The sequence below is a fragment of the Macaca nemestrina genome, chromosome 2 (assembly GCF_043159975.1).
Source record: "Macaca nemestrina isolate mMacNem1 chromosome 2, mMacNem.hap1, whole genome shotgun sequence".
Taxonomy (NCBI): Eukaryota; Metazoa; Chordata; class Mammalia; order Primates; family Cercopithecidae; genus Macaca; species Macaca nemestrina.
The window spans coordinates 141,481,140-141,496,195 of record NC_092126.1 but is presented as its reverse complement, the minus strand read 5'-3'; the positions used below and the strand labels follow the sequence as shown (position 1 = coordinate 141,496,195).

At 38.4% G+C, this 15,056-nt stretch overlaps 1 protein-coding gene across 13 annotated transcripts in view; it reads right to left on the bottom strand.

Annotated features, from left to right (window-relative positions):
- Positions 1-15,056, bottom strand: part of LOC105477607 (contactin 4) — a 1,037,214-nt gene that overhangs the window by 329,389 nt on the left and 692,769 nt on the right. For all 13 annotated transcript variants that reach the window (XM_071092102.1, XM_071092103.1, XM_071092099.1 and 10 more), the window contains one exon: positions 7,073-7,199. In XM_071092102.1, the coding sequence (XP_070948203.1) occupies positions 7,073-7,199 (127 nt within the window). The remainder of the gene's footprint in view (positions 1-7,072; positions 7,200-15,056) is intronic.

Sequence of the window (15,056 nt, the reverse complement as noted above, 5' to 3'; positions counted from 1 at the left end):
TTGTGTATAAGAAGATTGGGATTAGAAACTGACAATGTTTTTAGTCTCCACAGTAATTCTTTGTGCTCTGACACAGACAAGAAAGCAATACGCAATAAAGACAGAACAGCCAGCTTATATTCTAGCAGCTCTATATGCACTGTCTGCCCTAGACATTTTTTTTTTGAGTCAGCTGATCACGTCTTGGCCATAACTTACTTCAAATAATAGTAGAGCAATTTAATATGACAAATCTAAGAACTCAACGAGGAAACTGCAATATAATGTGAGCTGCAAGCAGAGTGTGGAATTTAGGAGTGGGACCATGTGAGTCTTCTTAGAAAAGTGGTTGTGGGCATAATGAGAGCTCCTCTGTAGGTTTGTCTACACTAGTCATCTCAACTAAAATGCTGTGCAGAAAGTCCATTAATCTACTTTATCACCTGCTTTTACATACAAACAGCAAAGGAAAAGGGATTATTGAGAAAATAAGGTGCTTTTTCTGAAATGCACTTGAGTCTCTATTACAAAGCACTATACCAAGTTTTATTGCAATGCAGTCACTGTTCATTCCAACTGAATGTGGGTTACACTGAATTTCTTATCTCATTGTATACTGAAACACACTTGAAAATTTCACAATTTACTTTCAATGTTTGAGGAATCTTTTAAGTGTTGGTAATATAGAGGCAATGCTCATTTGGAGCCAATAGAGATTTTCCCAAGGGACAAGAGAAATTTGTGAGTGTCATAAGCTGATTTCTAAATCATTTGAGGAACCACGATTCCACTCTCTCCAGAGAGTGGGGTTGTGCACAACCAAACACCTATGCTGTGACACTCTGGAGGGTAAAATGTGGCTTTGCTGGGAGGGTGTCTATAGGATTCGCTGTAGCGAAATCCTCTTTCTTTATTGATGGTTTCAACTTGGCACTAAGGGAAAGTCAGGGCACTTAAGACTTGGAATTTGTTTTCTGCAAACTCAGTTGAATACAAACCTCAGCAAAAGTACCCCGAGCAAGTATGTGAACATTTCTTCTATCTGGAAAGGGATGCTGAGTGCATTAAGAAATGTCATATGTCCTTAGGGAAGTTTAATACAAGGGAAGTTGGCACAAGTTAAAACTTCTTAAATTTTTCTGGGTCTGGGTCAACCCTTTCAAAATTGAGGGGCAGGAAACAATGAAAAGAGAAGGCTCAGTTGAGGGAATAGACACAAAGAAGAGAGGTCAATTGCGGTGTCTGAGGGGAGAACCCAGTGCTGAAGATCCCCATGGAGACTCACTTTGGAATTTATCCTACTTGTTCTTCCCCCCTCAAAGTCAGCCTGAAGACTGAAAAAGTTCAGGCAGAAAGTGTCTGAAAATGCCTGATCTCTCTATTCTTTCTCTTTCTCTTTCTTTCAACAAGAGGAACTTTTTAGCTCCCAGGTACCAGTCTGCTATCATGTTACAGAGAAACTGCCAAAGGTATAAAGGCAAGAAGTACACTGCAATAAATTGCTAGTATATTTGATTAAAAAGTTTTGTTCTCAGTGTTTCCTGGCAATCTAGAAACATAATAGGTTTCTGTTTCACTGCTTGTTTTAAATAACAAGGCAAGCTCCTATATCTAGAAACACAATGCTACAAAAGCAATGTTAATTAAAGGTCACAGTTTGGGGAAAAACAAAGCAGCAACTTGCCAAATTCGGCTGCAAAATTTGTTTTCATTTATGGCTAACATCTGAACTTACACTCGGCTATGTAAGGAAAACAGGAACCAGTTAACTCATCGTTTATGTATCTAAGAGCCTTTGCTTCCTGCATTCTTTATTACATAAAGTATTTAAAAATCTTTGATTTAGCCTTGGGTTTAATATATTCTAGGGAGAATAACTATTTATTCTGGCTTGCCCAAGACAAGTGCTGGGTTTACACCTGCTGTCCTAGAATAATTATGAACAGTGGCCTTCTGCTTTAAAAAGTGCCCTTAGATGATAAATTACATGTTCACTCTAATGATATGGTCCGTTAGAGAGTTGTTTTCTTATTTTCTGGAATGCACTTCCTTTCCTTATCCATGTGATGAAAGAACCATTCACCCTCCAGATATATTAAAATATCTCCTTTTCTGTGAAGCCTTCAGTGACATCTACCCTCACCATCCTGAATTAGACTTTCTTTCCTCCAGAGTACCTAGAACGTGGTCATCCTTTACTTGTATTTACCTCATTCTACTCCAACTACATCCACATCTAGGCAGTCCTCAAATTAATAGTACTAGTAAACATGTTGTAGAGTTGATTAATCTTTGAATACTCAGACCTAGCATGGTGCCTGGTGCATTGCAGCTGCTTAATAGAGTGGTTTAAATATTTTGTCTAGATGACATATTTTTCAGAATCCTAATATATGGCCCAGTTCAAAGTAGACCTGCGAAGGCTGAATCTTGGATGAAAATTCTGTTATTTTCTTTCTCTGGTAATCTTTAAGCCAATTCCATGTGCCCTGGAATTCAGTTTGAAAAACACTGGTGAGGTTTGAAGGACAAATAATGAATATGTTTGACAAATGAACAAATGGATAAATGAGCACATAAATTCTAAAATAATATCCACTATACTAATACTGCCATCCTTTAACTTGAACAGAATGTCCTCTGCCTATTTGAAAATTACTTATCTCAGTTCAAATCTCATTTCTTCTGAGAACCCAACCTGATGACTCCAATCTCTCCTAAACTATGACATATATATTTCTGTTTTTATATAACATTAGATATTAGTTATTATAGTTTTTAATTATCAAATTTGAATAGAGGCATAATAATATTTATAAGATGTATGTAAGTTATAAAAAATCATGAGCCAGTGAAGATCTGTGTTTAAAAGGGATATTATCACTTTAGAAGTCTGCTGTATCTACTTTGATTATAACCACTCTTTCTTAATGGTTACTTATAATCTTTAATTTTGGCTTTTTCATTCCTGTGATATTCTTTATAATTTTATCCTGTATGTTATTATCCTTTGAAGGAGTTCAGAGCATGCCACTCAAAAATATGCTGCTCTGGCATATTGACATTTATTTATTTATTTATTTATTTATTTAGAGACTGGGTCTTCCTCTGTCACCCATGATGGAATGTAGTGGTGTAATCATAGCTCACTGCAGCCTAGAACTCCTAGACTCAAGCAATCTTCCCACCTCAGCCTCCTGAGTAGCTAGGACTACAGGTATGCACCCCCATGACTGACTAGTTTTTAAATTATTTTTGTAGAGATGGGGGTCTTGCTATGTTGCCCAGGTTGTTCTCAAACTCCTGGCCTCAAGCCATCGTAATGCCTTAGCCTCCCAAAGGGCTGGGATTACAGGCGTGAGCCACTGTGCCCAGCCTATATTGACTATTCTGAGTTAAAGGTACTTGGAAAACAGCAGGTACAAGAGGACCACTTTCACCTTCATTCTTCTTCTAAAGAGCAAGGGATGAAATCCCCATGCCAGAGATGTCCTTTCTATATTAGAAGGAAAGTAACATTCTTTTCATCAAGGACAGGAAGTTGAGACAGAGAAAACTCTGTCCAGACCTTGTTAAAATATTTTCTTCTAGCTCCCCATATAACTTACTTTTTCACAATTTACTACTCTTTGTCCAATTCAGTATATAAATGTGCAACGATAACTGTGTCTCTGGGTTTTCATTGTCTTATGAAGGCTTCCTTGCCATGTAAAACTTGCATTTAAAAAAATGTTTTTCTCCTTTTGATTTGCTTTATGTAAATTTAATTTTCAGGCTCAGCTGAAAAATCCTAAGAGAAGAGAGGTAAAGTTTTGCTTCCTTTATACCTTGAAAAACCACTCCATCCCAACCACTTTCAAATATTGTGAATGTGAAATTACATACTATGTATTTGGCCGTGAACTGGTTTACTCAAAATTATGTTCTTGAGATCGACCCATGTTGTCGCAGCTGCCATTCATTCATTTTTACTACTGCATGAGGTTACCTTGTACGAACATACCAGGTTATATGTATTTGTGAATATACTATGAACATAATTATGTATACTGGATCATAGATTATGGATTATGTGCATCTTTAGATTTACTAGGGAGTGCTTTTTTTTTCTTTTTTTACAGTGGCTTTTACCAATTTACATTTATACCAGCAGTGTTCAATCAAGGGTTCTGTTTGCTCTACACCTTCACCAACAGATTGTCAGTTTTCTATATTTGTCAATCTGATAGTTTTGAAAGAGTATGTTGTTGTAGGTTTAATTATATATTTCTGTTCACTAATGATATTGACAATCCTTTTATGTTTACCGAATTTTTGGTTTTCATTTTCTTACAAGTACTTGTTCAAGTGTTTTGCTAATGTTTCCACTGGGTTGTTTTTTACATTCGGTTTGTGGAAATTCTTTAAATAGTCTGGGATATGAATCCCTTACCCATAACAAATATACTTAAAAATCTTCAAGTTTACAGCTTGTAATTTTGCTTATTTCAGTCTATTCTACTGAACATCAGTTTTCAATATTAATACAGCTAAATATTTTCTTTTATAAGTTGCACTGCTTCTGTCACATTTAGAAAATCTCTTCCTTCCCCAAAGTCATAAATATGTATAACTATTTGCTTTTAAAAGTATTGCAAATTTTCCACTTAGGTCTTCTATACACTGGAATTGATTTTTGTGTATGCAGTGCAGTAGGGTTCCAATTTCATTTATTTATTTATTTATTTTTTGAGATAGAGTTTCGCTCTGTTGCCCAGGCTGGAGTGCAGTGGCGCGATCTCGGCTCACTGCAAGCTCTGCCTCCCAGGTTCACGCCATTCTCCTGCCTCATCCTCCTGAGTGGCTGAGACTACAGGTGCACGCCACCACGCCTGGCTAGTTTTTTTGTATTTTTTTAGTAGAGACGGTGTTTCACCGTGTTAGCTAGGATGGTCTCGATCTCCTGACCTCGTGATCCACCCACATTGGCCTCCCAAAGTGCTGGGATTACAGGCGTGAGCCAATGTGGCTGGCCCCAATTTCATTTCTTTAACCATATAGATTATCTGCTGTCTAGTACATCTTTTAAAAATTTGTTTCTAATGTTGTCATGAATTTTTACTTTTCTTCTTTTTATCTTCACAAGACAGTATTATTTTTATTATTTTTTATTGTTCTGTGCAATAATTTTTTTGTGGAATTACTAACATTTACCATTTGCTTTACTTATTTATTCTTGTAGCTCAGCTCTTCTATCTGGAATCACTTTTATTGTGCCTCAAGTATGTCTTTTAGAATTTCCTTTAGTGAGGGTCTGCTGGAGTCAGACTTTGGTTGATGGCTGCCTAAAAATGCAGTTAGTTTGTTTTCCTTTTAAAAAAGTATTTAGGCTATCTATACATTTGACAGTTTCTCTCAGTATACTGAAGATTCTATCTTCTGTCTTCTGCTTTTTTGTTGCTATTGAGAAGTCAGCTGCCAGTTTGTGATCTCTTTGAATGTTATCTGTATTACAACTTTGGCTACTTTTATGATCATCTGTTTGACTTGGTGTTCACTATTTCACTATTTTAGATGTGGCTTCATTTTTATTTGTACTGCTTGAAGTGCATTGGGCTTCCTGTATCTATAGCTTGAAAGTTTTAATTAGTTTGGAAAATTCTTAGCCTTCTCTTTAAATACTGCTTCTGCCTCAGTCTTTCTTGTTTCTTCTGGAATCCTGATTAGACATTTTTTCTCTCTTTCTTTTTAAAGTATTTTGCTTCCCTTTGTCTCTTTCTGCTGCCTCTGGAAGATTTCTTCAGACCTATCTTGCAGTTTACAAATTCTCTTTTCAGTTGTATCTCATCTGCTACTACAACCACTAGGGTTTAATGTTTGAAATACACAATTACCTGTGCTTCACAGTCTCTTTAGAAGTCAAGCTTATTTCTTGTTCACATTTACTCTAAAGATGTAGTCCTTGTATCCCAGGTTTATTCTGGGAGATATTCTCATGTTAGATTCTCCTGTGGGTTGTCTAGGCTTTGTCTTGTGACCTCTGTTCCTCTGAAGCCATGAAAACCAAAGCTCAATTCATACTTGTAGTTTATTAACATGAAAACTGCCTTTACTGTTCAGCTTCTTTGGGTTCCAAACCCACTTACTTTTGGACTTCTGACATTTCTTACTTTCCTGCCAATTTACTGATATGGTTTAAAATGTGGTTTTTCAGTTAAATATATGTGGTTAGGAATTGTTAATGTTTTCAAAGAGAAAGTCAATCAGGATATTTAATTCCCAGTACTACAAAAAACAGAGGTTGGATACTTAGCTTTTCATGAAACAATCATCTCCTTAGACTTTCAGGATATCCTACGATGCCCATCTAAAAGCTTTTAATGGGCTGGGAACGGTGGCTCACGCCTGTAATCCCAGCACTTTGGGAGGCTGAGGCGGGTGGATCCCTTGAGGTCAGGAATTCAAGACCAGCCTGGCCAACATGGTGAAATCCTGTCTCTGCTAAAAATACAAAAATTAGCTGGGCATGGTGGTGCACACCTGTAATCCCAACTACTCAGGAGGCTGAGGCAGGAGAATCACATGAACCCGGTAGGCGGAGGTTGCAGTGAGCAGTGGTCGCACACTACACTCCAGCCTGGGTGACTGACAGAGCGAGACTCCGTCTTGAAATAAATAACTAACTAACTAACTCTTGGGCCAGGCATGGTGGTTCATGCCTATAATCCCAGCACTTTGGGAGGCTGAGGCAGGTGGATCACCTGAGGTCGGGAGTTTGAGACCAACCTGACCAACATAGAGAAATCCCATCTTTACTAAACATACAAAATTAGCCAGGCATAGTGGCACATGCCTGTAATCCCAGCTACTCGGGAGGCTGAGGTAGGAGAATCGCTTGAACCTGGGAGGTGGAGTTTGCAGTGAGCTGAGATCGCATTATTGCACTCCAGCCTGGGTAACGAGCAAAACTCAGTCTCAAAAATAAATAAATAAATAAACAAATAAATAAATAAATAAATAAAATCTCTTTATGTAACCAGCATTGTGTAAGTATTTCTTGATTTTAATAACAGTAACTATATGCATGGAAACACATGCTTTTAAATCAACAAACCTGATATGAGGTTTTGGATTTCCTTTAACTTCACAATTGAGCTTCACTTTTTTCTCCTCAGAATCCAAAGGGAACATTACAGGACTTGGTTCTTGAATAAAAATCGGGCCATGCAGTGTGGAATCATCTGAAATGAGAAGAGAAAATGTCCAAAATGAAGAATCCCTTCCAAATAGGAACAACAGGAAACAACAACATAAAGAAAATAATAGAAAGAAATTAACAAAAAATAGTAAGGCATAACAGGTTAGGTTGTGTTTCAGTTTCTGGAAGAAAATTTCCCATTGAGGTTAATCTTCTGCGGATTATGATGAAGTGAAAATGTGAGCTCTCTTATTTCACATTGGTCACTAATTTTACTAACAACTTCCAGGCACAGGCTGCTTGACGTCTCCCTTTCTCTGCTCTATGTATTGTTCTGTTTGTCTTTAGCCTACCCCTTTACTGTATGTGCTTCCTGTATTGCTTTTGTGCTGCTCTCATTGTGGATAGCTCTCTAGTGTCATAAAGTTAAAATTTTTTCTGTATTGTAATGAGATGATAACATTAGAAAGAAGCAAGGGCGATAGTGTAAATAAGTCAATAATGAGTAACAGCTCTGTATTGCTAATATACACAACAATTTTTCAAAATGACTATGTAGGCAAATAAAGAACAACCTACAGTCTTTATTCTCAAATTATCTGCAGTGAAGGACTAGGTTCTTTGTTTTCCCAATCTCTTATGAAGCCATATATGGTCTACCTAGGATAAATATCACATAGCTGGTACCACACGTGACTCAGCGACACCCAAACTGGTCTATAACAGGTGCAATGACTTAAGTCCACTGATTATGTGCTTGGATAATGAAGCCATGTTAAACAGCCATGCATTTCTAAGTGCTTTCTCTCAGTAAGAGAATCTGGATGCTTGCGACTTATTTTGTCATGGAGCAGTAACAAAGTTCAAAGACTGGAATGATCCACAAACCATATTTAAGTGGCAGTGTAGAGTACACATGCTTCTAGACTATGCACACAATAAATATTGTTCAAAATGCATCTCACCACTTATGCTCATAAAAGTGATTTTCATTTTTCAAAATCAAGTTCAAATTCTTTTTCCTAGAAGATTCTTCTAGACCCTCAACCTTTTTCTTTAACCATATAATTTTAAAACTGTATTTCCCAAGACACTTATCTTTTTATACTAAATGCATTTAATAGAGTACACTTTCTTTTTCCTTGTTTGGATTATAAGCTCCTTGAGAGCATGACTGTATCTTATCTATTTTTATATCAAGTACAGTGGTATATATACATACACGGTGATCAATAAGAATCTGTTTTATTTCAAAGTATTTTTTTTAATTTTTAATGTATTCAATTAGCTTACTTAGGCATTGCCTGATGAGTTTTAAGATAGAATCACCAGAGGTTACGATGTAAAATTTACATTAAATATCACCCTGCAGCTGGCAGTCCCCTTATATGTGATTATTCTGAAGGGCAAGAATTGCAACTGCTATCCCGGAAAAACTTCATAACCAGTCTTTTGTTGATAGGTGATAGGATGAGACTGAATTCATTCAGGTGCATCGGTACTGAGAAAAAAAGAATAAAGTTGGTTTGGGGATCTAGGTAAAGCCTGGCAAGGTAATTTCTAAGGCATTTAACATTTAACTCAGATGGAAAAAAAAAAAAACAACAAAACTTCATGCTAAGGTTGAAATAGAAGAAAAGTTAAGAAGACAAAATAACCAAACGGAGTTCTATCTTATTATAGGGGACTGAGGATGGCCCATGATCTTGTTGTGAGAAAGAGATGGGTAGGGATTCAGAAAGACCATGGACTGAGTTTCAATGCCTTGGGTCAAGTAGTAACTCCAGGACCTCAGAAAAATCACCTAGTCTCTACATGCCTCAAATGTTTCATCTATAAATAAATACGATTAGACTAGGCCAGTGATTCTGTATCAGTTAAAAATGGGAAAACAGGCTGGGCATGGTGGCTCAAGCCTGTAATCCCAGCACTCTGGGAGGTGAGGTGTGGAGGACTGCATGAGCCCAGGGGTTCAAGACAAACCTGAGCAACACATGGAGACCCTATCTCTACCAAAAATTAAAAAATTAGCTGGGAATGGTGGCATGCACCTATAGTCCCAGCTACTCAGGAGGCTGAGGTGGGAGGATGGCTTGAACTTGAGGGATCGAGGCTGCAGTGGGCCATGATCACTGCCACCACACTCCAGCCTGGATGACAGACCAAGACGCTATCTCAAACCAAAACAAAACAACACAAAAACAAATAAAGGGAAAACAGCCAGGAATATTTTCCCATAAACACACATGTATCCATACATTTCATTTGCATTCAAAGATGTCATGAATTATATTACCACTACCACTGTCTCTCCTTACTCCATGTATAAAATGCCACATCAATAAGAAGTTTAAACAACCAAAAATAAAGAAGATTTATGAAAGGACACAAAATAAAATCATGGAATAAAAGTACACAGACATGGCCAGGTGCGGTGGCTCACATCTGTAATCCCAGCACTATGGTGGATCATGAGGTCAGGCATTTGAGACCAGCCTGGCCAACATAGGGAAACCCCATCTCTACTAAAAATACAAAACAATTAGCCAGACATGGTGGCATGCTCTTGTAATCCCAGCTACTCGGGAGGCTGAGGCAGGAGAATCTCTTGAACCTGCGAGGTGGAGGTTCCAGTGAGCTGAGATTGCACCACTGCACTCCAGCCCAGGAGACAGTGCAAGACTCTGTCTCAAAAAAAAAAAAAAAAAAAAAGGACACAAACATGCACTTTAAAAAATATTTGTGTTTAAAATCCAGGTATTTACATTTCAGATTTTTAACAATTACACAAATATTTTCAAAACAAATTTAGGTACTGGTCAAATGTTAGCTCATTTCAATAGTAAAGAATTAAGTGATTTTTTGGCACACCAAGGTAAATGAAAAATGTTATTCATCAAGATCACTAATAAAGCAGCAAGTTTGGTGGATTTTCTCTAAGAGAGAAATATTTCCATTGTTGTCCCCAATTCCAAAATTATTTGTGTGTATATATAATATCAATCATCTCAATTCATTGGTGTTCCCTGATTTGAATTTCATACAGAAATATAGAGTCTATTACTAGTAATTCCAAATAAGAATAAAACATAATAATGATTACTCAGGATGCAGCTGAGAGGCTGTGGATTAACATCTGTACTATTTCTCAATGTAGCCATGCCATATTTAAATAACAAAAAGATATTTTTTCTGTGTATTTTGTAACAAGAATTGATAATAATGATGCTCTGCATTCACTATAAATAATGCATTCCATCTAAAGTTTGTATTTTCTCATAGTTAACCAAGTTCACTGCCTGAAAATTAACATTAGCATAAAGGGAATAGTATTTCAGTTCTCATGGAAGGAAATCCACAGGCTTTTGTGCATGAGCTATTTGGGTTCCCAAAGACGAGGGGAGAGATTTTAGAAAGTTTAGCTATCCAGGTATAAAAAAACGATATATTCTAGCTTTTAAACCTTTGGACCAGGGTTAACAATGTTTTTGAGAAAAAAAGAGTTGCTTTATTTCACCAAAACCTTGAGGTGCCTGGGTGAAACAAAGAGTCCTGAGAGAGGCGTTCTGAGATGAAACAGGGGGAGAGGCATCCCTAAGTTTGCTCTATCTCTGTGTGGTAGCCACAAAGTGACTTTCAAGTGTCTTGAAGGCACATACAAAAGACAGTGCATTTACCATTTTCAAAGCCTGGAAGATAAAGTTCATCCTTTTTTTTTTTTTTTATATATCACAGTAAGTTGTTCCATGTAACCACAAGAGTGGCTGTGATTTTCAGTCTAAAGAGGTAAAGAGCATCTCAGCAAATGACAGAGGACAGGATTTCATAATACAATGTGTCTCAGAGTTAGACTGTAGACCACCTGCATTATTATCATGCCATGCTTGTTTTATTAAATCTCAGTCCAGACTGACTACACCAGAAGAATCTGGGGTCCATTAATCTGCCCTTTAACCTAGCTCTCTGGGTGAGTCTTTTACACACTAAAGTTTGAGAACTACTAACACGGATCCTTCTATTCCTAGCTCTCCATTTCCTAAGAACAGAAAATCAGCCAACACCGGTTTTAGACCCACTCCTAGACATTTTTTATTGGGCAAAGTCTAACCAACACATCTTTGCTTGATAACATTTAGAGAAGTAATTTTAGCACATGCCTGCCTGGACTAACAGTTGCGAGGGATGCATCCAGGAACAGAAAGTTATAAAACTGACTCACATGAATGTGTTAAGGCCTAGGACCGACATATAAACTAACCCTTTCTTAGAACACTTGTAGTTGAACTCCAGAGTTAATTGTGAGACACAGCCCTCCCCAACAAGCACTGCACTGCATTGACAAAAGGCATACATGCTTAAGAGATCACAACAGTCCATTGACCTATAGTTATAGTTTGTCCTCATTTCTATACACAGCATTTATACTGTAACCACCAGCATTTATTTATAAGGAATGAATGTCTTCTTATTTAAGTGACAGGATGTTGGGACTAATGTTTTTACACTTGGGTCCTCAAAAGGGTGAGTCGCCCCAGGGCCTCATCTGCCTTGGAGAAGTTAGGGGCATGGGCTCACATTATTAGAGGAGGGGAAGGTAATGATTTTCCACCCTTCTAGCAATTCCTAAAAAATCATGTTAAGAGGAGGAATGAGGGAGCGAGCAGTAAGATTGCCAACAGTTCACATACGGTCTTGTGGATTCTAGACCATTGATCTGAGACCCAGCTTGGGGGATCTAGTGCAGGCGTCAATACTGTTACATCATGATTTTCTGAGTTCGTTTCTCCTTGGTAACTAGGTACCTGCCAATCAGTCACTAGGCTAACTTCTGCCAGACTACCAGTGTTCTGTAAAGTTCCACACCACAGAAATTATCTTGAATTAGGATGCACAAACTCAACTTCATAAAGGGAAGGGAGAAGACTAGGCTGAAAAAAATCTGCTTTCATGCTTCAACAAGGAGTGGGAAATCTTTGGATTTTTAGAAAAAAGCAGAGATTTAGTGACCAGAAACAAGTGTCCCAGAAGTAAAATGTAGTGTCAAGGCTAATCTGAAATTTTTGGATTACTGAAAGAGATGCACAGAATCATAGAACTTTCTATTAGAAGATATTATTTAATATTATTTTCCTAGGTTACCGAATAAAAATGACCACATCTGTAATGGAAACAAAATATTTTTTGACTTAAAAAAAAAAAAACCCTCTAGGAAAAACAGTACTAAAGCACCTCTCCGCAGCCAGGTGTCACTTAATTTATTTGCTGTATTGGAACATCAATGATCTCTATTTTTTTTTCTTTTAATTAATTTGGCCCACTTCCACATTTTCCTGAACTTTCCTCCCAGGCAAGCCGGATACTACTCAGGCTGCTGGAAGCCAGGCTGGGTAAGAGAATCTGAATGGGTGGGGCTGGGCTGAGGTTTTCTGGGGCTGAGCAGAGAAAAATAAGCCTGAATCTCAGGTGACGGTTAACTCAAGGAAGTGAGGCAGATATCAAGCCCAAATATCAAGCCCATAGGAGCAAGTACAGAACAAAATCTGGATTCCAAGGGAAAGGTCAGTAAAAGATAACACGTGTAAAGCAGGAAGCTAGAGGGTGGGTGGAGCTAGGAAAATTCCACTGATGCTAAATATAGTTTTTTGGGTTTTATTTTTATTTTTACATGGCATCTGTGAACAATCCTAGGAGCTGGGCCAAGTCAGGCAGTAGATCTAATCTCAGAATAAACATTTCATAGAAAGCAACTTAGTAAAAAAGGTAAGTCAAACTATACCTAAAATAATTCTTTTTCCAAGTATGTCAAGAAACCTCCTGGCTGAAACAGGTGAGCATCCCTAATCCAAAAATCCAAAATCTGAAATGTTCCAAAATCCAAAACTTTTTGAGTGCCAACATGAGTGACACCTGTGCTTTCTGATGGTTCAAAGTATAAACTTTGTTTCATGCACAAAACTATTTAAAATATTGTATAAATCACCTTCAGGCTATATGCATAAGGTATATATGAAACATTAATTATTTTCACGTTTAGACTTGGGTGTCATCCCTAGGATATCTCATTTTATATATATGCAAATATTCCAAAATCCAACCCCCCCAAAAATTTCAAAATCTGAAACACCTCCGGTCTCAAGAATCTTAGATAAGGGATAGTCAACCTCTATCACCTTAGCTAAGGGTGCTTGTTAACAGGTAGATTCTTGAGTCCCTCTCAGACCTACTGGGTTCTAATTATCAGGACTCAGGAAACAGCATTTGAGCAAGCATCTCTTGATCTTTATGAATTGTAAAGTTTATTTTATTTTATTTTATTTTTTGAGACGGGGTCTCCCTCTGTCACCCAGGTTGGAGTACAGTGGCTTGATCTCTGCTCACTGCAACCTCCGTCTCCCAGGTTCAAGTGATTCTCCTGTCTCAGCCTCCTGAGTAGCTGGGATTACAGGTGCATGCCACTATGCCTGGCTATTTCTTTTGTTTTTAGTAGAGACAGGGTTTCAGCATGTTGGTCAGGCTGGTCTTGAACTCCTGACCTTGTGATCCACCCACCTCAGCCTCCCAAAGTACTGGGATTACAGGCATGAGCCACCTCGCCTGACCTATGCATTCTAAAGTTTTAAAACTAGTTATGAATTGAGCACAGACAGCTTTCATTTTTCTTTTCTTTTTCTTTTTGTGAGATGGAGTCTCACTCTGTTGCCCAGGCTGGAGTGCAATGGCACGATCTCGGCTCACTGCAACCTCCACCTCCCAGGTTCAAGCGACTCTCCTGCCTCAGCCTCCCGAGTAGCTGGGAATACAGGCACCTGCCACCACGCCCTAACTAATTTTTTGTTAGCCAGGATGGTCTCGATCTCCCGACCTCGTGATCTGCCTGCCTTGGCCTCCCAAAGTACTGGGATTACAGGTGTGAGCCACTGTGCCCGGTCACTTTCATTTCTAAACAGTTTAGGATCCCAGTGAAGAAAAACTACCCTGCAGAGTTTGGTTCTATGTGCTAGATCACTCTGTGGCTACTCCGTGGGATGAAGGCCACATTTTGCCAGCATGACCCTTAGAACAATACCCTTTTCTTTTGCTGGAAATATTTCCATCTGTTGCAAATTCAACTGACTCTGTTGGGAAAGAACAAAAATGCAATATTATGACTTCATCTTAGAAAACTAAAAATTCCAGGTTCAAGTCTACTTGTCATTGCTGTGGTGTTCCCAGGTGTTGCACCTGAGGGTTGTTTAAGCCCTTAATCCTAATGGCAGGTATGAAGTGCTGCCATAACAGCCAAGAACCCAGCACTGTGATATATAGTCAATCTTCTTATGACATCAAATGGACTGTTTGATTAAACACCTGGTCTTGGGTAGAAACTCTTAAATAGCAACAATTTTCATTTGGGAAGTAAACTCTAGGACACCTAATGGGGAACACAAGGGCTTGAGTATAAGCTTAGAATACCAGCCAGGGAAGACTGCATGGGTTTAGATATGAGTTGTATCTGGGTCACATCTGGAGGGCAGGTAGATTTTTGCAGTATGCATGCACAGAAGTATCCGGGTGCAAACCAGAGTGGCTTTGCCTATATCCTGCAGAGCCCTTGACCAATCAAGAGAGTAAATGCTCCACGTGTGTGTAATCAGTGGGCACGCATTGCTTTATCAGATTGCAGAACAAAGTCACCAGGGAAAAGGAAGGGGAAGTTCTTCCGCTAAGCTGGGTTGTTGGGTGTGCTCTCAGCATCCTGCTCATATTTCACTTTCTCCCTCACCACTAGCATCAAGGGGGAACCCAGTGGGAAGAACCATTACTCATTCCACCACCAGCATGAGCACACGTAGGGCCCACTGTGTCCTGCTGGCTGTGAACCTTCTCCTCCAGGCTTCCTAATGATTATGGAAATTCATTT